The following is a 23,984-nucleotide window of genomic DNA, read 5'->3' as shown; positions in this document are numbered from 1 at the left end:
TTCAAATTTGAGCATCTGAATTTAGAAATAAACAGTCTATCTACAAACTGATCTATCAATTGTACTGAAAGCATTGACTTTAATACTTGCTTTTCTAATGGTATTTGGTCATCCCAATATATTTTGAACAAGTTAAACGCTCTTTTAACGCGATGACTGTTATACCTTATTTGCATTCTTTAAAAGGCGTCAAATTCAAGTCGAAACTTACAAATTTAAGCAGCCAAATGTGTCATATCTATTTCAGATTCGCGAGTCAGAATTTTTCAAAAGCAGTAAATATCTCGCGTCCAAAACTCAATTGTAATAACATTCTCGGACATTGATTCATAGATAGATAGATAGATAGATAGATATTACCACGGACTATGACATCCCAAAGATTTTCATATAAATCAAATAAATAGATTTAGAGCCAATGCTACGCAAGATATAACATTGTACCAGTTCTAATAAGGTATCGATCAATATTATGTACGTGCACAATAGTTATGTTTTAGGAAATACTATAAAATACTATATGAAAGACGATTTTTAGGTCGAATTAGGATAATTCAAATTTTCATACATGCACACATGGTAATCAGTTATCAAATATGGATGTCCAAAACTATTTGAAGTCCTCCATAAGCATCTATAAGGACCTCCTTATATATTTTAACATTGCATCACCAATTTCATGCTATCTACATAGAATGTATCACTGAGTTCAGAATTATTAAAAGAAGCATCCATATGTTGTAAGAAAATGCATGAAAATAATATCGAAACTTGGTACTCCTCTGCAATTCTTTATTAGAGAAATTAGAGCTATCAGAATCTTATTTCAAGGACTTTACAATTTATAAATCAGAAGGACTGATAATGCAGAAGTTGGTCACTCTTCAATGTAGCATAATGAAAGGGACATTATAACAGGAAAATTAGATACTTATCTCTCATTCAAAAATAGTTTAAAATACTTAAATTTAGAACATTTTCAGCTAAAAAATAATCTGTAAATTTCGTATCAGCTGACACATTCTAAGAGTGGAAACAGAAAGGCATAATAATAAACATTTGGACAGGAAATTGAGAATATGCAATTTTTGTACACAAAATGACACTGGAAATGAAGTTCATTTCTTAACCAAATGTCCTTTTTACAAGAATATATGTGCTGTTGATATTCATTGGTCGATTGCCAAAATTAAAAAAAATTAGATGAAACCTCCAAATTTTTGTGGTTGATGGCTAATGAAGAAACTTTTGTAACTGAAAAATTGGCAAACTTTCTTATTCAGGGTTTATAGCTGATTTCATCCAAAAGAAAGAATATCGTTTGGCTAGATCCTTTAATCTTGGTTTCCGCTATTTAGATGACGTATTACCTTTAAACAATCCTAATTTTGGGGATTTGATACATCGCATCTACCCCAAAGAACTTGAGATAAAGGATACTACAGACACTGTAAGGTCAGCCTCATATCTTGACCTACACTTAGAAATCGATGGTAAAGGAAAACTACTGACCAAACTTTGCGACAAACGTGATAACTTTTCATTCAGAATTGTCACCTTTCCTTTCATCTGTGGCAACATCTCTTCGGCACCTGCGTATGGAGTGTTCATATCACAACTCATACGTTATGCCAGAGTTTGCCGAAACCACGCATACTTTTTGTATCGCGCTAGAACTCTAACAAATAGGCTTCTGGAACAGGGTTATGTTACTACAAGATTGAAGTCATCACTACAGAATTTTTATGGTCGTCATCATTAACTCGTTATGGTGTATCCATCTGCACCATGAAAACTGATTTATTCAACGGGTCATAGTTTTCCTTTCCTCGTCTGTCTACCCCGGACTTGACTTTTATGAGCAACTCGGCGGGTGTTTCCAGAAAAGTAGAGGACGCTTACCCTACCGGTGCATTTGGTCCTTGCTTCCAGTTTTTAGTGGAGTCCGAGTTGCTCACTTGCTTTTGTTACTTTGTATGTATGATTTTAGTTACTTTATGTTCTTTGTTGTGTATGTCTGTTTTCCATGTCTGGTCTTTGTTCCTGGGTTGCATTCTTTTGATTACCGCTATAACCTTGGTTCCCTTGATTACTCTTTAACCAGAGAATTGATAAAACTTAGGAGAGGTAAAGTCCTGAATTGATAGACTCATTTACTTGTTCGAAAAAGAAGTAAAAAAACAAAAAAACAAAAACAAAAAGAAAAAGATTATTTTTATGTAATTGCCTGACGTCACGGCGTCAGGCATATCTAAGGGTTAAGACGACTTCCGGTTTTGACCTGTTCCCTGGAAAAAATTAAAGCAAGAGACGTGTAAGAAGTTGTAAACCAGTAATCAAACTGATGATGATCTAATCAAAGTATGGAAAACCAGTTCAAAGTTCACACAATCCTATGACGATACACGCATGAGAAATACGACCGGCGAACTCTTTGTACTCCCCTATCTTGTGACCGGTCTAAGAATGAATCGGCACCACAGGCTCACAAGCGAAAAGTACATTAAAAAAAAGGCCACCATCTCGTTCTATCAAATACAAATTTTGAATTTGGTTACATGAAAAGTACAATTTATTTGAAATAATTAAAAATCCACGTCTGTTTCAACAATGAAATTTTTAAAGTAAGTCAGCAGCTAATGCCCCTTTAAGCAATAAATTGTCAATTTCGTGCGCTTTTGTCAAAGATTGTTTGCATCAACATACATAAATTTAAGAAGAAAGAATAGGTAAGATGCGAGTTTTTTAGAGTAAATAAGCATAAAGGTATGGTCGAGGTATGCAATGTACTTTTGTGGCCGTGGTTTCATTACACATATTAACAATTCCCGCACCCACTTCACCGGTCAAATGCCACCTGAATACTTAGTTATTTTACATATAGTGGACATTTACAAAATTTTCATCGAAGTTTTCTCAGCATCCACATGCTTAGATATTTTACAGAATGTTTTATCCTATAGTTCTATAGCGTGTATAACATTTTCATGGCTGTCACTCATCTACTTCCCGTTTACAGAATTCTTATGTATTTTACACTTAGGTGACTTACGGAAAATGTTTACAGGATGTTTTATCATATAGTACTATAGCGTGTATACCGTTTTCAAGACCGTATGCTACCACCATATTTAAACTGATAAGTCTGTCAACATCCACCTAGAATAGGTCAAATGACCTACAAATAACACTTCATTCACAGAGTCAAGCTTAGGACTAGGCACATGGAGAAGTCATTAACTACCACATCAACCTTACTTTGAATATTTCCTCTCAAAATAGTATCAAACATACTTGTAGACCAGATGAGAGCAGCAACCAATTATTTTACAGAATTACAAGGGCCCCGCCACAAAAAGTGGCACTCGCCCAATAGTAATTGCTCTGTCCATCCGTCCGGCCGTCTGTTACAAAATCTTTTCCCGACTGTAACTCTTTTGTCTTTTGAATAGGCTTTTGATATTTGGCATGTGGCTAGATCACCTCAAGACGAAGTGTCATCGATGATTCGACCATGAGGTTTAATTATTGATTTTAAATGGTAATTTTCTTTCAGCCTGTAACGTTTTTGTCTTAAAAGATAGGCTTTTGATATTTTGCACGTGGATAGATTATCTTAGACGAAGTGTCGCGTACCATTGGTGATGACCTTTGACCTTGAGGTTAAGTTATTGATTTTTACCTTGCAATTTCTTGTCCTGGCTGTAACTTTTTTGACTTATGAGATAGGATTTTGATATTTTGCATGTGGATAAATCACCTTACAACAAAGTGTCGTGCACCATTGATGATGACGTTAGGCCTCGAACTTCGACTTTAATGTTAAATTATTGATATTTACATATTAATTTCTTGTCCGGTCGCCTCGTTTAGGTCCGGGTGTCAAAAGAATAGGCTGCAGCAGCGCTAAGCTTGTCGTAAAAGGCGACTAAATAGTGCTCAGAACCCTAGCCAGGGGCTAGGGTGCTTTGCCCACAGAGCAACTGGGTTGTGTGCCCCAGGTGGCTAAATTGCCCGACCCTACCCATCCCTCCCTTTTTCTAGTGTCAGTCAAAATTTGTCGACCCTATTATCCTTGTGTTCTATTCTGTTTTCCATTTCATCATCATCGCCTGAATATAGGTGAAATATTGCTGCTCGTGCGTTAAACTCCAGTAATCAATCAATCAATCTTGTCCGGTCTGTAACTTTTTGTCTCATGAGATTTTTAGTCTTTTGATATTTGGCATGTGGATATATCAACTCAAAACATAGTGTCTCCTACCATTGATGATGTCTTTTGACCTTGAGGTTGAATTACTTTACATGGTAATTTCTTGTCCAGGCAGTAACTTGTTTGTCTTATGTGGTAGGCTTTTGATATTTTGCATGTAGATAGAACACCTCCAGATGAATTGTCGCATCTATAGCTGATATTACATATATTCTAATTACTTGCAAGCATTGTTTTTTAATGCATGAATGATCATTTCAAGGTTTGTTGGGGAAGAGTCAAACAAACGCATATATACATAAAACAAAAAAAAACTAATTGACAAATCATTTACATATTGTTTACTAACAGTTTATTAAATTAAACAGCGACGATCACTCGGAATATACAAAAGAGAACAAATGCTTTTTAGCTCACCTGGCCGAAAGTCCATGTGAGCTATTGCCATCACTATGTGTCCGTCGTGCGTAGTCGTCGTCGTGCGTAAACTTTTTCAAACATCTTCTCTGAAACTACTTAATAAATTGTAACAAAACTTTGCATGAATGCTCCGTAGGGTATTTTTAATAATTCTTGTGTGGAAATTTTTGATCTGGCAAAAAAACATTGATAGGATGGAATGGACCTAGGTCGAAATTTTCAGAAAGGTCCGTTGACGAATGAATGTGTTATGGATCCTAAAATAGATTTTTTCCCCGAATTTTACATTTTCAACGTCTCTTCTCCTCTGAAAGAACTGGATGGATTAAAACAAAATTTTGCATGAATATTATGTAAAATATGTTTAGCGTGTGGATTTTTGATCTTGTGAAAAACATGGCCACCGTTTCTAAAAATAGACCATAGGGGTCAAATTGAAGAATTATGCAAATAACTCGAAAACAGTTGGGTTTAGCTAAAATCTGACAGGGATTAAAATTGTTCAGAATGATAGAATTACCTACATATACGTGAATGTCGAAATTTTCAGAAAGATCCGTTGACAAATGAATGAGTTATGGTACTGAAATGGATTTGGATTGTAACCAAACATCGCATGAATGTTTGTAAGGATATCCTGAACAATTTTTTATCTGTCGAAAACATGGCCACCACTAATACATTTGTAGAAATTGAAGACTTGTTGAAATAACTTGAAAACCAAGGGTTTAGTCTAATTTTCTAGGTGAGATTAATCAGTATTTTCATAAAGGACTGTTGCTCAATGTTTGAGTTATTGCCCTTGAGAGCAAAAAAAAGTAGAGATTTATTTTATCATATGAAAACCGGGTGGATAACTAAGATGCTCTGTAAATGATTCTTGTGACAATCAAGAGTCCAGCTTTAGAAAGCTAACGATTATTTTTGATCAGGTGAGCGATTTAGGCTCTCTAGAGCCTCTAATTTAGACTACATCCCTACCTCTTTTGAGCATTATTCGTGATTATATTGTATATTTACACATTTTTCTAAAATCATTGTAATCATTGTTTTAATTTTTCTATGGCATTTATCTGGTACCGTCGTTGATAAAAAAAAAAACAAAAAAAAACTTGACCGAGTAGCACTGGACAGACACTAAATTCCAACCGATACTTGGATGTCGTGCAAGAATATCAGTTACATTAATTATTCAAAGTGAAGTGTATAGAGACTTTAAAATCTAGGGAATACTTGACAAAAAGATGGATAAAATAAAATATATGCTCAAAGAATTATTTTAGATTTAAACCAAGTGCCAGTTGCAAGGATTATATTGGTGTTCCGGATGACATTTAGGCATTGCCTCGGGGTTTGGAGATTAGCGAAAAAATTAATTACACTTCATCCCCTGATATTTCAAGTGGAGTGTCCAAGGTGTATACTGGTCGATTTGACTGGTCCCTTATACCCAAATGTATGAAAAATCATAGGTTTCAATGCTATTATATTCTGATAATAATCTTGATTTGAGGGTCTTCAAAAGATTTTTCGAATTTTTCAGGATCCACATTGAATTGATACCACTACGGTCCAATTTTAAGCCGTTACATGAAAAAAAAAAAAAAAAATCGGCGAAAAATCGGGGGTTGCCCCTCCCCCACCCCCTTCTTGGGCCTCATTCGGCGGCCCCCAAACCCCTGCCTTGATCCTCTTACTTAAACCCTTAGTTACGGCAATGCAGACTATAAAACATTACTATAAACATAAACATTCACAAACAATGTCAGGTTCGAACTATAAACATAATTGACAGGTAGTATAACTAATACTTTGACCAACAGTAATATACTTTTGAAACTTTTTGAGTGACCTTAAGCTATGATTACTGTCGGAACGCTTATTTTTGTCTGAAGAATAATTTGTTTAATATTAGCAATTATCACCAATTTGCGTTTGGGAGTGAAAGAAAATTTACACCAAGCCTAAAGGTTTTTAAGCGATAAACTCTTCTACTAAACTACATATACTTGGGACAATATATTAATCAATAGCAAAACTATTCTATATCAAATACTTCTACGTGTATATATATAACCAGAAGTAAGAGCGTTTAAATGAATATTTACGAATCACATTGAAAACGTATTGAAAATAAAGCACATGGGGTTATACTATGATCCTCACGGCATACCATACTTTCGTATTTATATCATGTGATTAATATACATGTAGTTTTTCATTCGTTATCTTAAACACCTTTAAAATTGACCAAGAGAAGGCAATGGCGAGCGATGAAAATAAAACATGGCCGGGGTTCACTGGTGAAGCCTTTCCCGAGGTCTGTGATATTCGTGCCATGCCTCCACAACCGAATGTTTTGAAGCCCGGACAGTTACCGGAGGAACAGATTAGACAGTACTTTGAAGAGGTATGATCTATTTTAGTTGTAATTATTTACAGACTTTTTTTATCCAAAGTCTCTTTTACTTTTATTTAATCCAAACCTTTTAACAACCCTGGCCTCGACAAAACGGCGTTCGCGTATCTTATTTTACATAAAGATGTCACAAAATCGATATTAAAAAAAATACAATGGTTAAAACCAACAGTCACAATATTTACATACAAGACGTTATACAATATCCTTTCTGTATTAAAGGTGAACGACCGATTACGCGTTAATACTAGCCGAGTAACTGTTTGTAAACAAACCCTGAATCCCTAAATATGCATAAAATACAGATACAAAGAAAGATAACCTAAGTTGAGAATATGGAAACCATTTTATGCATTCAAAATTTACAGATCATTATGACCAAAAAAAAAAAAAAAAAAAAATATCAAGATAACCATCTCCACACGACTACATATGTTAATTTTCGGGAAAAAATCGTTCAAAAACGCCAAACAATGGTGTTCATGAAAAGAAAACTGGTTAGGAAAGAGAACTAATTAGGAATTGGAAAAAATCGACCTAGCTGCAGTGATTTTTATAAATACATCTATGGCAAGCCAAAGTGGACAAAAATCAATATTTTGTGATATTAGAAAATACATTTTGAATATTACAAAATCATTCTTTTAATATTAGAAAATATTTTTTGATATTAGAAATTCATTTGTAATATTAATTTAACAAAAAAAATAATATCAAAAAATCATTTTGTAATATGAAAAGTTAATTTTCAAATATTACAAAGTCCTGAACTAGTAATATCATAAAATGTCACATATTTTGTAATATTATAAATCGAATTTGTAATATTTGAAAATTAATTTCTAATATTAAAAAATCACTTTGCGATTTTGCCAAATCAGTCAGACTTTTTGATATTACAAAATGATTTTCTAATATTGAAAAAATCGTAATGGAAGAAAAATAATCCATTTTCAAATGTTAGAAAAATAAATTTCTAATATAAGAAAATCCTTTTTAATATTAGAAATTCAATTGAATTTTTAATATAAAAAAATGTTTTTTTTTATATTAAAAAAAGGTTTTATTATATTAGAAATCAAATTTCTCTCCAAATTTGTAATATTAAAAAATGAATTTGTAATATTAAAAAATCATAATTTTTTTTATATTAGAAAACACCCAATTTTGACCACGTCGGTTTGCCATATACATCGCATCTATTCCAAAGAAATTAAAACATGCCAAGGTCTGCCCATATATTGACCTACTGTAAGAGACCGACGGCAAAGGGGAAAAAGAAGACTCATGACTAAACTAAGCAACAAACGCTATGATTGTCATTTTTCCATTTAATTGTCTGTGGCAATACAGTAATCCTTCAGCCTTTATGCAAATTTTGTGGATTAAGCAATTCTGTTTAAACTATAGGGATATGTTATAATAGAAAAGTTCTTCGACCCAGAAACAGACTTAGAGCCATGCAGAAGGGCAATCGAGGAGCTTGTTGAGGAACTAGCACAGAAACTCTACAAAGCTGGAAAAATTAAAAGTGAGTGATACTGTAGTACATCCTGTAAAGCTTTGAAAAAGTAGCTAATAAAAAATATGCTACCCCTATTTTTTTCAACATTGTTGATGTTCAATACGATCAATATTCTAGTTCATTGATATAACTATTACCACATTATAATTGGGACAGGCTCAGCTAAAAGTCTCTTCACGAAATACTTTGCAGACCATACGCTAAGGTCCCCAAGAGTGTATGCAATTGACCTTTTGTTTCAGATTTATACAGAGAGTATGGAATGGACAAAAGGTTGATTAAAATTGACGAAGAGTGGCCAGGCGCTGTTATTCTGCTTCATAAAATTGGTCACCTACCACAGGTAATATACCTGCATAACAATTATCAGGCGCATAGCTGAGGCCAAATTGCAGTGTAGGCAAAATTACGGCAGGGGGTCTGGGGGGCCGCTTAAGGCCCCCAGCAGGTCCGGGGGGGGGGGCGAACCCCGCCCGAAGCTCCGCGGAGATAGCGTTTTAGAGCATCATTTATGCCTCTCCTGGATGTATTCTATCTCAAAAAAAAAAAAATGGCAAAAGTGCAGGCAAAAGCTATTTTGCCAAACGGCAGCTACGCGCCTGATTATAGTGTAGAATAGACACGAACTATTGCATCCAAATATCACGCAGAGGCTAAAAGTGCCGAGGAGGGAAGGGAAATAAATTACAGAAACAGTATCCATATACTTAAGTAGCAGTCTTTATAAATATCGGACAGAATATTATTTATGCATGTCAAAAACCCACCAAATTAAATTTTATTTTTTTTGTTCAGAAACAGTTACTGATCACATGACCAGTCTTAGTTTTTCATTTTGTTGTTGCACTTTTGAGATATAAATTACATAGATTGTACATAAAATTGGCACCTTGCAAGAGTTATCGTTCTTGATTTTGTTTGATTTGGTTGATTTCAGTTTGAGAAAAATTTCTGATTTTCTCAAATGTGCAGATCTGAATACAAAGAGGATTATCGTTATATAAAAATATAACATATGTAGACCGAAAAATCATCTTTGGTTTGGTGGGTTTTTCTACACCTTGAATCACCTCTACTATAGGCAATGTCTGAATTTTATATGGACTGGTATTTCAGTAGCAATCTTTGTAAGAATCATGCAAATTCTGTAAAGTGTGATACAAATGTATATATAGGGGTCACATTTTTTTTTTGTTATTAAGTTGTTTTGTGGGTCTATATGATGAAAAGTATCATCATTCATATCAATATGCTCATAGGAGATAATCCAAATTGAAAAAGAAATAGTTTCTATTTGTATTTTACAGAATTATCTCCCTTAATTTTGAATTCTACAGTACATTCTATAAAAAAAATTTTTATCTCCAAAGAGCATGGGTTATATGAGAACCCACATGTTAATTTTTGTTAATTATATCATTTTAAACAAAATATCAAAAATGAAAGTATGTAGGCTTTCCAACCATAAATCCTATTTTGCATGATTCTTACCTGGAGCGCTACTTAAACGCTTAATTCGGCCTTAATTCTGGCAGTGTCGATTTTTAAAGAATTTTGAAATGCCGGGGAGGTACTCACAAAAAATATTCTAGACATCTCAGCCCTAAAATATCTAAGTAGAGTAAACTTCATTTGAGAAAAAGGCATACGCGAGGGCGCGCGTCCAATGTGCCGGTCTTTGATTACAATTATATCATAAAAATGTGTTATAGTTTGCTCTCTTAAGAGCGATCGATTTAAAGAACACCTTCTGGCATAAAACATCCAATACTGAGTCATGAAGATAAAGTCAAGAAATATGCACTTACAAATTCCTGGCATGCCTGAAGTTGATGTAAAATAGAATTTTCTCCATATTACATGTATCTTGTATTGTCTGTCAGTACTTAATTTATATGAAACACATTACAAATTCTTCCTTTCTGTTTAATAAGGCATTCCGTGACCTCTGGGGAAACGAGAAACTGTTAAATTTAATAGAACAGGTTCTAGGACCTGATATTGCTGGAATGCCGAACTGGAACTTCAGAGACAAAACACCACATAACGAAGCTACTACTGTTCCTTGGCATCAAGGTAAAAATGTTTACATGTAATTTGGGAATAAACATTTTCTGTCCTTTAAAACACACACCATAGGTTTTACATCACATACTTTAATATTACTAGTATTGAAACTTCTATTCCGTGAGATCCTACTTAAAATCCTTGACACATGAATCCGACGAGGATCCAGATATTTTGGGAAGAGGTGTAAACAATGAAGGTTCCTGACTGTTATTAATCAATGCTCCAAACCATACAAAATTTGAAAAAAAATCCAAACAAATGCAAAGAATACAAGCACCGGATATTGTGGATCCGAAAATTCACACACAATGCAAACAGTACAGTTCCAGTAGCGGATCCAAGGGGTGCAGGGGTTGGTACCGTTCCATTCAAAGTTTTTGAATCCACCCCTGAATACAGGAACAAAATCATGCATGGAATGGTGTACAATATAAATAATTAATAATTATTCAATTGCTGTCTGAAGCAATGCGTTTATGCTTCATTTCTTCAGATGCTGGATATCTGAGTAACGATGTTTACAAAGTGTTATTAGCCACAGTATGGATACCTTTCATCAATACTAACAGATCTAATGGCTGTATGGAGGTACGTGCATATAATTTAAAAATTAACTTTGTTTATATCAAGTAAAATCATCAATTAGTTTTGAACAATTACATTGGACACTCATAACAACATCCTTGACAATACCTACTAATTTCAAATTACAAAATACATGACAGTAAAACAGGTGCCACAATATTTATAAGATTCACACAATGGTAAGGGTGTACATGCCTGCAACTTCATTAATCTTTAAATATGTTATCATTCAAAATAACGCAGTTGCACATTATCAAACAATATAGTTATATTTATCATATTATGTAAAAATCATCTTTTTTTCTAAAATCTTAAATTGTTATAAATATTTGTTTGAATCCATAAGGACAAATAATTGTTATGTCATATGGGAAATAATGCCGAATCGATGACAGTTTTAACCTTACTATATAGGTCATACCCGGTGGCCACAAATCCGGAATAGTGGCGAACCACACATGTTGTACTGGTGACACATGGTATATACAACTAGACGAAGAAGATATGAATAAAACATTGGGTAAGAAGGACATAAATTGAGACTCAGAATTAACAGGAAACTTGTGTACATAACTACTCCATATTGATAATCAGTTTCTTACATGTATTACTATAACAGCGGGTTCTGACATGTATTAAAATTGGTAAACTTTTTTAACTTTTAGGATGTACAACAAAAGATAGGAAGCTGTGTCCAATTCCGTACGGTGGATTGTTGCTTTTTAATAACTTTATTCCCCACAGAAGGTAAAATTGAATCTTATCCACAGGCTTTATCTCAAGTGCATGATATAAAATACAGGTAGTTAAAGAATAATACTTTTGTAGTACATGGGGCAAATATAACTAAGCTTATTTTATTAGTTTTTGTGATTATTGAAAAATAATATGCTCTATAAGGAGACAATAAATGATAAATACCACTAAGTTGGGTTCTTTTCATGAAGTATTTTTTTTCTGTTCCGTAGAAGCACGCACGTTATTTTCTACTGTATAATAAAAAACATATACTGTGAGAACTCTGTATTTTAGTTTGGACAACATGTCTGAGGAGGTACGCTGGAGTGTTGATTTGAGGTTTAAAAAACCAGGTCTACCCAATGGTATGTTTGGTCTTAAACCAGACGTGTTAATGAGAACAAAAGATGACCCCAACATGCATATAGACTGGGATACATTTGACTCAATAGATAGAACCAAGGCTCAGATTGCTTCAGTCAAGGACTTAGTCGAGGTAACTCCACTTTATATTTTTTGACATTTCCTTGGTTTGTGTACACTTATTTGTGAGGTACAAATAATTCAAAAAGGTTTATTTATTGTTGACACATTTATTGAACACGTTTTAAGAACTATATTTATCTATACCTGCAGATCAATGAAGATCAAGAATTTGACACGACTGTCCAGGGACCATGGATGCGGAAATGGCAGTTAGTCAACCACAACGCACACATCAAGAAGCATGTCAAAATGGAGGACGCAAAGAAGAAAACCAAAGCTATTTGAAAAGATATCTGATGACCAGTATTGTTACGTGTTCCAACTGAGAGAGAGAGAGAGAGAGTGTTGGGGATGTAGGTGGGGGGAAAGCAACCAATTGTTCAGTAAATACTATAAACAATATTTTTTGTTAGATTCTCTGTGCTTTTGAACTTGATAAATTTAATAAAGTTCTGTATGCATCGATCTGTTCACCTTTTATCGTTGCACCTTCTCTTTGGACGATCAATTTACCACTATGACTAAATATCGACAAAAATACCGAAGCGTCAGTAGTGGGATAATTCAAATTCTTCAAAATCCAAAAAACATGGTCAGAATGTGAAAACACAGACAACAGAGACGACCTACATACACAATGTAGCGAACCGGATAAAATATATTACACATACAAAACTGAGGATATACAGGAAAACGAGCATTATGAACTCTCACAAAACACATCAGGTGCTCCGAAAGGGCAAGCACGCCTGCTCCTCCAACCGCAGTCGTCTTAATGTAAGCGAATTAAATCCGGTTATAATATAGCAACAGAAATGCAGCTCCCCGACACGACCAAGGCGTCCACACTAGGGCGATATCAATCAACTGGACAATGTATCATGATGTTAATAAAGTATATAATGCGGAATTTGCATTGTGGAAAATTATCCGAAATAGACAAATGAAAGTCACCATTGTTTTCGGTAGCGATCTCAAGAGTTAAATCCGAATTCGACAGATTATTATAGTTCGTTTTATTGCTGTATTTTCCGACCACTGTCCCGGGTTAGGGAGAAGGTTAAGTTCACAAACATATATAACTCCTCCACTCACTTTATGGTTGTTTTTTTTTTCGTTCTTTGTTATTCGATGTGTGTTTTCCAAGAAATTAGGTCGATTTCCGTCTTTCATGAATAGTTTTACATCATTTATTTTGGGGCCTTTACAGCTTGCTTTATGGTATGAGTTTTGCCCATCATTGAAGACTGTGTGGTGACCTGTAGAAGTTTAATTGTTCGTTGCTTGACATTTAATGAATGAATATCTCATTGGCAAGCATACTACATCCCCCATTTTTATATAAACATGGTATATTACTAATTGTATATTAAAAAACGCTTGGTTTTTACTTGAGTTTGATGTTACACCAATAAATCATGTCATAAAATTAACATAGTGCCAAAATTTACTCGAAGATTTTAAAGGAAACGAAATGGTCCTTTTGTCTCATTTTAAAACCCACACACTATGATAGTGTATTGAGAACCGTGGTGAATCATATGGCCTAGCTCTTTTGACTTGCTCCAATACAGTTAGTAGTATATCAAATGAGCTGCATTACTTAAGCTAGCAAGTGTCAAGTTCAGTGGGAAGTCAGTTCGATAAGACGTTGAGTTTTATTGAAGATATTTTCTCTCATCTGTGATATTGGACTTTCACATCGGTCAATCAAATTGTGATGTCGACCGTAAAAGTTCTGTAGTGACGATATTAACAAAGCTGAACATACTCCTGATTAAGAAATATATTGACAATATCCGCGCCTGTATTATTTATGTACAATGTCCATGCTCCCTGTTTTAGTTGAGTCATTTACTTATGTTGATTTATACGTAATATTTTGGTTATTTTATGTTCTTTGTTGTGTATGTGTCTGTTTCACATGCCTGGTCTTTGTCTTTGGTTTACCACAAGAATCTTGGTTCCCTTGATTACTCTTTCATATGTTGTTCATATATTTGAAATTTTATCTACCTTTCGATAGTGTTAGTACTTTTTTACTAAGCTTGTACCTGGCACTGCAAGACATGTTCTTAATTCTAGTTGTTGCAGTCTATATATAGCAATCCATAACTCTAGTCTAGCTGAAATATTGCTGCTCGGACGTTAAACCCCAACAATCAATCAATCAATCATAACTCTAGTCTGGTTCATTTGTTTCATTTCATTTCCTTGTTTGAAATCGAGACATTGTTCGAAGGGGATCAATTTGATATTTTGCAAGGTGCATGTTTTCAATTTCTTGAGCCTTGTTTGTTTCTTCAAATGGTCTTAGTGTTAAAGCTAACAGTGACTTTAAAGTTTGGATCCTATGTTCGTCAATGTAAAATCGTTTCAGTACATTTGGCTATTGTCCACAGCTTCGCAGTTTCATCTTGATTATTACACTGAGAAGTAGGTTGTGATCCATCCTACGTCTTTACTCGGAGAGTGTTTCTAAAAAAGCAGAGGTCGCTTACCCTACCTGGTACATGTTCCCAGTTTTAGGGGAGTCCGAGTTGCTCATTTACTTTTGTTTCTTTGCACATATTATTTTGGTTATTTTATGTTCCTTGTTGTGTGTGTGTTTTCCCTGTCTGGTCTTTGTCCCTGGGTTGCCTTCTTTTGATTTCCGCTAGAATCTTGGTTCCCTTGATTACTCAACACCTTGCATGCATTTTGTAAAAATGTTCGATTTTTCACAAAAGAATTACAGACAAATATTTATAGATATACTATATACATCATACAAGAAATGTAATACATGATGCATATTTTGCATTAATTCTCATTATTCCTACATTTAAAGTATATGGTCGCTCTCTTAAAAAATCAAGAATGCATTGCTATCTACATTGAAACGGAGACAAATAAAAGTGGAAATCATTCATGAATTCATGAATTAATTATTATGATGAAGTCGATCATGACCTTGTTTGGAAAAAATTGTGTCCCCATTGACTAGATTTTCAACTGACTCCACGTCTGCTAATCTTTATCCATTATCATATAAATATGTATACATGCAATCCATCGTCTTCGAATTCAGATAATATAATTCGATGGTTGGTCTACTAATTTTCCATATAGATCTTAACTTATTCATGAAATAATTCCTTAGTCTCTTCATCGTGCATAATTAACATGTTTAATGTTTACATTTCAATTGGCTTTGATCGTTTTCTTATTATGGGATTCATTAAAAAGACGTTTTAAGCCATTTTCCAGGTCTAATAAAAAAAATACAAAATGGTTATCATTTTCCTAAAATAAAGTTCAACAGTCACATATCTTCTAAACAGTGATTGATATTAAGTATGGTGTACTCCATGGGTTTTTAAATCATACTCAAAAGATAAAACTTCAGTTGATTCGTGACCATCAATTGATAAAGCTGTTCCGCCGACAATTACAATTTATGTAAAGATGTCGGATACAAAAACAATCTATCCAGGTTCTACAGATGAGGCATTCCCGGAACTTTTTGATATTCGTGCTAAGCCTCCAAAATTGACAGGAAAAAAGAATGGGCAACTGACAGATGATCAAATTCGGAAATTTTTTGAAGAGGTAAGCACAGCACTCCGTGATACACAAGTTTATAGGTAGTGTGTCAAATTCTATAAATAAATACAGATAGACTACACTGAAAAAATATGTAACGCTTAAACTGTCATATCATAATATTTTAGGGCTACGTGGAAGTTGATGATTTCTTTTCCCGCGAGGAGTTGGATCCTTGTCGAGATGATTTAAAGATATTGGTTGAAGAACTTGCGCAGAAACTCCATAACGCTGGGAAAATCAGAAGTATATTTGAATTATGCTTTGGAACATCCGTGTTACTAGAAACACGACAGAAATATTTTGTTATTTCACATGCAAACCCGTACATATATATTATTAAATTTGATTAAAATCATATAAATGTTTTGACATTAATATAATAAAGGTTGAACGATCAAGTGATGTTCTATATAAAACAATAAAATAGTGAAGCTATATACTTGACATGTGTAAGTTTCACAAAAATGTTTGAGAAGTTGAAGGTTTTGTTTGTTTGTTGGGGTTTAACGTCCGAGCAGCAATATTTCAGCTATATTCAGACAAAGAACATGAAATGATAAAAAAAGGATGAGTCACAAGGACAACAGGGTCGACAAATTTTGATTGCCACTAGAAAAAGGGGGGATGGGTAAGGTCGGGCAATTTAGCCTCCTGTGGCGGAGCGCAAAGGTTCCTACTCCTATCGAATACCACAGCAGGGTTCTTTAACGTGCGAGGAACGTGGCATCTTTCCCAACACGGTGCACCACTATGGTTTGCGGTCAGGTTTTCCGTATTATAGCCAGACAACCCCAGCATGTAACATGCCAGGGGTACCCCATTCCACCACTTGGGGCACACATCCCAGTTGCTCTGTGGACAGAGCGCCTAGCCCCCGGCTAGGTTTCTGAGCACTATTTAGTCGCCTTATACGACAAGCTTAGCGCTGCTGCAGGCCTATTCTTTTAACGCCCGCACCTGCACGGGGCGAGAAGACATGCAATAATAGATGCATAGGCTGAATAAAATATAAAAAAATAGTATCATGGACGTTTAAAAGGAAAAAAAAAACATGTGATTTGATTCCATTAAGTTTCTTAATTTCTTTTTGTTATCGTTTTAACAGTGAGAACTACATGTATTTTAATGAAATTATTTTTTAAACGCTAATAAAATTCATTGCATTTCTAGAACTATACAGGGAATATGGTTTGTTTGAAAGACTGACTATGATAGAAAAAGAATTTCCAGGTGCTAACATCCTCTTACATAAAGTCAAATCGATGCCCCAGGTAAATCATCTCTGAAATGCATTTCTATTAATGTTTAAAACAACTGCTTAATTGTATAAGGCAATCAGTCAAATGCATAAAAAGGCTAATACATGTTGCAGGTACTAACAATTTTACATAATGTTATACACATGAAGTCCACCAAACGTTTAAGCGTATAATACTTTGTAATGTATTTTCTTATTCTGTAGTCTTTTAGAGACCTCTGGTCAAATGATCGGCTGTTGAATGTCATGGAACAAATTTTAGGACCAGATATCATGGGACACCCTGTATGGAATATTCGGACCAAAACACCACAAAATGAAGCCACCACGGTCCCTTGGCATCAAGGTATTGTAATTACACAGAAAGAAAAATACAAAATATGTTTTTATATGTTCAGAAACACACAAAAGCTTGTGTTTAGGACTGACATGGAAAATTCTGTTTTTTGTACATATCAACACACATAAAAATATTTTTGAACAATCATACAAAAATCATATTTTTTTAGTATAAGAAATCTTATGGAAACATAACTATGTTTACCATATGATTTTCATAAATATGCTTTTCATGATTTGTTTATTCCACATGTTTGCCCAAACATGTGAAAAACATCACAGAACTCGTTGTTGGGATCGATCAAACGCGGATTTCGTCTGTAGATTCACATGTACATGTGTTGAGATCTAACTTCTAAAATAGATTTTACTGAACTATTTAAGTTGAAGAGAAAGTCTAGCAAAATTGTCGGTAGCACATGATGATGACTTAGAACTAGAGTATAAAATTTGAAAACTTAATCAGAATAATTAATGGAGCAGTATAAAAACCACATAACTGTTTCTGTTTTTTATGAACTTCACCTCCGAAGTATACATGGTTGCATTGAAGATCGTTATGTTATATATTTTTATTAGTATCTATTTTATTTTACTTTATTTTATTTCGTTTTAAGTTTATAAAACAAATATTTTATCTTCTGTTTCTGATTCTGGCCAACTTACAATCGTATGAGTATTTTTTTCCCATTTTTTATATCTTTGTTTAACTCTTACAAGTTTGTCTTCAGATGTAGGTTACCTTAACAATGAATCCTACAAAGTCCTTCAGCCAACAGCGTGGATTCCTTTACTAGACACCAATGAGGAAAACGGATGTTTACAGGTCCTTAAATTAGTTTTATTTTTAGCTCACCTTGCCAAAGGCCATGTGAGCCATTGCCATCACCGTCGTCGTCGTTAACAATTATACAAAACTCTTCTCCTCTGTAACTACTTGACCCATTAGAATCAAACTTGGTATGAGAGTTTCTTGGGGTATCCTGCCTAGAACTGATGTGGGGATTTTTGAAAAACATGGCCACCGTTACTAAAAATAGAACATAGGGATCAGATAGTAGTTTTTCGCATATAACTCCAAAACCGTTAGTTTTTAGCCAAATTCTGACGAAATAAAGTGTCCAGCATGGTGAGATCTATATGTGGTCAAGTTTTGGTTTTAATCCGTTAAGTCATGTTGGAGTTATTGACCTTTTTATACGATTTTTTTGCTATTTTTAATGTTATTTCTTTCCAAAATCTTCTCTTCTGATAATACTTGACCAATTGAAACCAAACTTGGTAAGAATGTTCCTTTGGTAATCCTGCATAGAACTGATGCGGGGAATTTTGATCTGTCGAAAAACATGGCTGCCGTTACTAAAAATAGAACATAGGGGTCAGACAGTAGTTTTTTGCATCTATTTCCTTAATCGTTAGGTTTAGCAAAATTCTGACATAGGATAAAAGTGTCCAGCATGATGAGATCTATCTGTGGTCAATTTTTGGTTTAAATTTGTTACGCCATGTTGGAGTTATTGTCCTTTTTTAACGATTTTGTGTATTTTTAATGTTATTTCTTTCCAAAATCTTCTCCTTTGACATTATTTTATAAATTGGAACCAAACTTGGTATGAATGTTCCGTGGGGTATCCTGCATAGAACTGATTTTCGATCCATTGAAAAACATGGGCACTGTTACTAAAAATAGAACATAGGGGTCAGACAGTAGTTTATCGCATACATGTCCATTCTCCAAAATCCTTAGGTTAAGTCAAATTCTTTCAATGGCTGAAATGATCCTTATTATTAGGACTACAAAAGTCTTCAGGGATAAAAGTTGTCAGGCGACACCTTGTAAGAGTAATTGCCGTTGAAAGGGGAAAAATGATGTTTTTTTTTTTTTTTTTTTTTTTTTTTTTTTTACAGTTTTCAGCCAATATCTGGAAAATTATGATAGATTAAAAGAAACTTTCAATTGTTGAAACGATCCTTATGATAAGTCCTACCAAAGACTTCTTGAGTCAAAATTGTTGGACAACTTCTTGTTAAATTTATTGCCTTTGAAAGGCAAAATTTAACCAGGTGAGCGATTCAGGCTTCTGGGAGCCTCTTGTTTTAATACATAGAGCTATAATTTAGATATATAAGAGAAAATTCAATTTAACTAATCTTTCCTTATTTTATATGATTGTACCTTCGCTTGCAAGTAAATGATCATATTTACTTGAAAATGACTGCAATGATTACTTTATTATTACCCATGGACCGATTATAGCACATTTTTCACAATGGGACATAAAATCTCTCCCTGCATGATGTTTTTTTATGAGTGGTTACTAGTGCTGTTGGTTGTGTGATTTGAATATCCGTTCCCTTACGTTATACCAGGTTCTTTAACTTTTGAATCATAATAAAGATCTATATTCTCCTTTGATCAGATGGCTGTAAAGGGACATAAGACTGGTAGGATAGGAACGCACCAATGTTGCTATGGTGGGACGTGGTATGTGATGTTGGAAGAACAGGAAATGAAAAAGAAACTAGGTACCTGCATATATTTGTAGGCAAAACAACTTATCAAACAAAAACAAGTACAAAAAATGTAAAACTGTAGTAATCTAAGTTTTGTGTAACTGCATGTCTTTTGTAAAAACCAAACAATGCTTTATATATGTATTTAATTTCAGATATCGACTTAGAGAATGATCTTAAAGTTTGTCCGGTATCATATGGAGGGATGCTCCTGTTCAACAACATAATTCCGCATAGAAGGTGCACAGATGTATATATTTGTACGATTTTGCGTTGTGTTGACCACATTTATTGATGCATAAAACCATTCGTCCAAATAACCGAAGTAGCAATATGCAAATGAAGAAAAAAATGCATCCGCCATCGATGAAAAATACGCAAATGACCATATAAGGAAAACCCATCCACCAATGATAATATGAGTTGCAGAATGACGTTGAGATGTATAACTCTATCAATGAAACGACGCACGCCAAGTGTGCACTGAAATAATTTGAATGTTGAACCTGAATGTCATGATAAGGACAGTTCAATCACGCCACCGGCCAGTGTTTATATTTGACCAGGACGCCAAGACAAAAAAATATATTTCACTACCAACCACTAAATGATTTCCAAAACTTCGATGAAATATAGTTCGATACAAAGATTAGTTTATTTCCCCATAATCAAGAGAAGCAAAATCGTACAATAAAGTTATAAGCTCCCGTAACTGTCAGTGATTATTTAGACAGTCAGTAGGTCTGGTGGAGGGATTCGGCTAACGCCTCACCCTCCAACAGAATCTACTGACTGTCTAAATATTCTTAGATGGTTACCTGCAAGCTTATAACTTATGCCATATACTAAATATATGTCAATATCAGACCACACCAAAATATTACCTATCCATCTGGTATAATAAAAATAGTAAATGTAATTTATACTGTACATATGAGTAATTCGCGGTTAACATAGGAGGTTTATAAGTGGGTATCAGTTATTAACATACAATTTCGACTATTTTCCTAGCTAATCAGCTCAATTCAGCTTCTATGGACATCTTTCCCTTTATTCAATAAGATTTATTAAGTTTATAATAATCCTTCCACACCACAAATCTGTCTTAAGTAATATAGCTTCGGACATCGAATGATCTAGTTCTATCACAATTTTACAATCTAAGCATCATTCGTTTTTATGTGGTGTCCCTTTATTAAAATTTGTCCCTATTAAAATGTCAATCTTTATCAGTACACATGTAAGTTTATGAATCACTTTATTATGTTGTGTATATCTAAATGAACCATAATGAATTCAAAAGGACGTGTATTATTTTTACTGCAGTTTACCGAATATGTCAAACAAGATAAGATGGAGTTTAGACCTTCGGTGGCAGCGCCCCTCTCAACCTGTTGGGTTTTATGGTCTGAAGGAAGGAATTCTAATGAGAACTTCCAAAGATCCGAACTATCAAATAGATTGGGAATCCTTTAATAAAGTTGACAGGCACCAAAAACAAAGGGAATCTATGGTCGAAAATAAAGAAGACGTGAGTAAAATGTAACATGAGCAGTTTCATCAGCTTTATTGTTCAAATCTTAACATACATTGAGTTTACTCGTCTTGAAAATTGTTTTCTAATTAAATTCTGTGTGTTAGCGAAATCTGTATATTCTGTAATTTTTCATTGACTATCAACTTTTTTTAACACGCCATTAGCTACTCGGCAGGAGAAAAGTAGAGTAGAATAATCCAACCGATACACACGTCCCATTCTCCCAAGTTCTCCGTTGCAAACCGGATTGCTCATTTACTTAAGTTTTCTGCCAGCTTCATTTGATTTATGAATGCTATTGCGTTTTTTTTGTGCCAATCTAGATTTAATCACATCAACCATGATTTCTTTCTCCTAAACAAACTAATGCTAGTTTGAAAATTTGTCATTCGAACAAGATTTCTGAATTGGATTCTTGACATCTTCAGACTGAAGATCAGTTTGACACCACCATACAAGGCCCGTGGATGAAGAAATGGGAGATTGTTCATGTCAACAAACACGTGTTAGCCCACAGAGAAATGGAAGATAAACCAGGGACCTGGACTAAAGCTTAGCTTATTGGAGTAGTTCTGGATGGCATAAATTGTCATATCTTACTTGTGAACATTTGAAATAAAAACATGATATGCAATGCTCGGTTGTTCTTTTTTTAAAAATTTAACCCGAAGCAGCATCGGTTGTTATGCATTTACAATTGGTATTTAAAAAAAAACATATAAAAGAGTTGTTTATCATTGTTGTTACCGGAATGACATGAAAACGTATTGACAATTTTTTTCTGATTATGGGGATTTATCACTATAATATGTCCCGAGATATTAAAAAGATCAACAGGATATATTTCAATGGTAAATCTGTTCAGCCTTGAATTGGATACCATAATATGTATTGCCCTTGTTTGAACTTGCCAAGGATTTGTAGATGTCAGAGTAGCGGTATTTTAGCACAATTATAACAGGTTCATGCCAGGGGCGTGTCCAGGATATTTGAAAGGGGGGCGTAGAATAAAAAATTTTTGGACCTTTTTTGGCTTAAAAACATAAAATAATAGAGAATTGCACTAATGTAACGGTTCCTGACTTGGAGCATGTATATTTTATAGTTAAAGTGTCAGGGTGTGACATTTTTTATGCCGAGTTAGTGTCACACAAAACAACCAAAATTCATGTATTATACTGATTTACTTACCGTTTTGGTTGTTTAAAAAAGGTGTCCAAGACACCTTGATACGATTTTAAGGTCTTTTGACGTTTTGTTTTTGACATCGACATCTTTGCGAATTCTTTATCACATCAACAACAATGGATACTAATCGCAGAGTCGAACACGCCGGACTCCGAGAAACGAAATTTTACGGTTGATGATGACCCATCAAATTGGGGAATCAGTATAAAAAGAAATCAGAGTATGTGTTTAATTAATGAATATGATAAATTGCCATCATTCAATACAATACTAGCAGATTATAACGATAGTTTTTTTTTTTTTTTTTTTTTTTTTTTTTTTTTTTTAATGGGGGGGGGGCGTACGCCCATTACGCCCTTACCTGGACCCGCCCCTGTATGCTTATTTCAAACTGACAGACTTTAACATTTTGGTCAGCTTATAATTAAGGTTGTTTCATAGGGTTTTCTGCAATGCATCGCCTCCCATAAAAGTAAAGGTTTAAGATGACTGCTACAGCAATTTGATCAAATAAGCTTAGGATGTAGAACGATTGAATGCTTTAAAAGTATCACTTGCAAGGTAGAAAAATGAATGAAGCGGTGCTTTAAAAATATATTCACAATTCATCGCTGTTGGGTTTATAGATATTATCGTGTAACGGACGTGACTGTAGCTAGTTGATATTTTAACATTGTTTACTTACAAAACTGTTCACGTGATTTGGCTTTGGTCACGTGACACTGTTACCGATGGAAATAGTCGTAACTTTCATTTTGAGCTTGCCTCGGTGTTTTACGTTAAATGTTCGAGTCTCTGTATTTTACGTAAGTTTAGTTTATTTCAAAACGAGTTTTTCCCAAATCGAGTTCATAACATTTGAGTTGATATCCTCGCTCTGATTGGTTGATTCATTTTGAACTGAGTATTTAAGCGAGTGTGCGGCGCGGTTTACCGCGTCTTCAACAGATAGCCAGTTCGGGTGTGTAGCACACCGTTTCTACACTTTAAGACTGTTACAGTCTGTAAGTTCTTTGCTTCTGACCTATTTACGGTTTTGTCGTTTTTCTCAAAGGAATGTAACATTCCGGAGAATACTTGTGAAATTTTTGGCTTACTGTTTTA

General features: G+C 34.3%; 3 protein-coding genes across 3 annotated transcripts in view; 2 read left to right on the top strand and 1 right to left on the bottom strand.

The window, feature by feature from the left end:
- The window catches only part of LOC148624062 (transmembrane protein 196-like), a 321,118-nt gene that overhangs the window by 111,009 nt on the left and 186,125 nt on the right, over positions 1–23,984 (bottom strand). The window lies entirely within an intron of this gene.
- LOC148624074 (phytanoyl-CoA dioxygenase domain-containing protein 1 homolog) lies at positions 6,817–12,921 on the top strand. The gene is made up of 9 exons (XM_088566537.1): positions 6,817–7,043; positions 8,463–8,583; positions 8,820–8,920; positions 10,512–10,653; positions 11,141–11,235; positions 11,647–11,752; positions 11,898–11,979; positions 12,265–12,466; positions 12,607–12,921. Exons 1-9 carry the CDS (start codon positions 6,897–6,899, stop codon positions 12,739–12,741), a joined length of 1,131 nt encoding a protein of 376 aa, XP_088422663.1. The 5' UTR covers positions 6,817–6,896; the 3' UTR covers positions 12,742–12,921.
- Positions 15,833–22,326, top strand: LOC148624073 (uncharacterized). The gene is made up of 9 exons (XM_088566538.1): positions 15,833–16,047; positions 16,170–16,287; positions 17,215–17,315; positions 17,507–17,648; positions 18,373–18,467; positions 20,062–20,167; positions 20,311–20,395; positions 21,482–21,686; positions 22,121–22,326. Exons 1-9 carry the CDS (start codon positions 15,904–15,906, stop codon positions 22,247–22,249), a joined length of 1,125 nt encoding a protein of 374 aa, XP_088422664.1. The 5' UTR covers positions 15,833–15,903; the 3' UTR covers positions 22,250–22,326.

This window comes from Perna viridis, chromosome 2 (genome assembly GCF_037379345.1).
Source record: "Perna viridis isolate PV_CMFRI_1.1 ecotype Kerala chromosome 2, ASM3737934v1, whole genome shotgun sequence".
NCBI lineage: Eukaryota > Metazoa > Mollusca > Bivalvia > Mytilida > Mytilidae > Perna > Perna viridis.
This window is presented reverse-complemented; position numbering and strand designations above follow the sequence as displayed.

What these genes read in the sequence shown, in the direction of transcription:
- LOC148624074 (XM_088566537.1), top strand. Translation starts at nt 6,897, where the DNA reads ATGGCGAGCGATGAAAATAAAACATGGCCGGGGTTCACTGGTGAAGCC. An exon ending in AACTTTATTCCCCACAGAAG is followed by an intron (nt 11,980 to 12,264) that starts GTAAAATTGAAT and finishes TCTGTATTTTAG; the next exon opens with TTTGGACAACATGTCTGAGG. An exon ending in CAGTCAAGGACTTAGTCGAG is followed by an intron (nt 12,467 to 12,606) that starts GTAACTCCACTT and finishes CTATACCTGCAG; the next exon opens with ATCAATGAAGATCAAGAATT.
- LOC148624073 (XM_088566538.1), top strand. Translation starts at nt 15,904, where the DNA reads ATGTCGGATACAAAAACAATCTATCCAGGTTCTACAGATGAGGCATTC. An exon ending in GGAAATGAAAAAGAAACTAG is followed by an intron (nt 20,168 to 20,310) that starts GTACCTGCATAT and finishes ATTTAATTTCAG; the next exon opens with ATATCGACTTAGAGAATGAT. An exon ending in TGGTCGAAAATAAAGAAGAC is followed by an intron (nt 21,687 to 22,120) that starts GTGAGTAAAATG and finishes TGACATCTTCAG; the next exon opens with ACTGAAGATCAGTTTGACAC.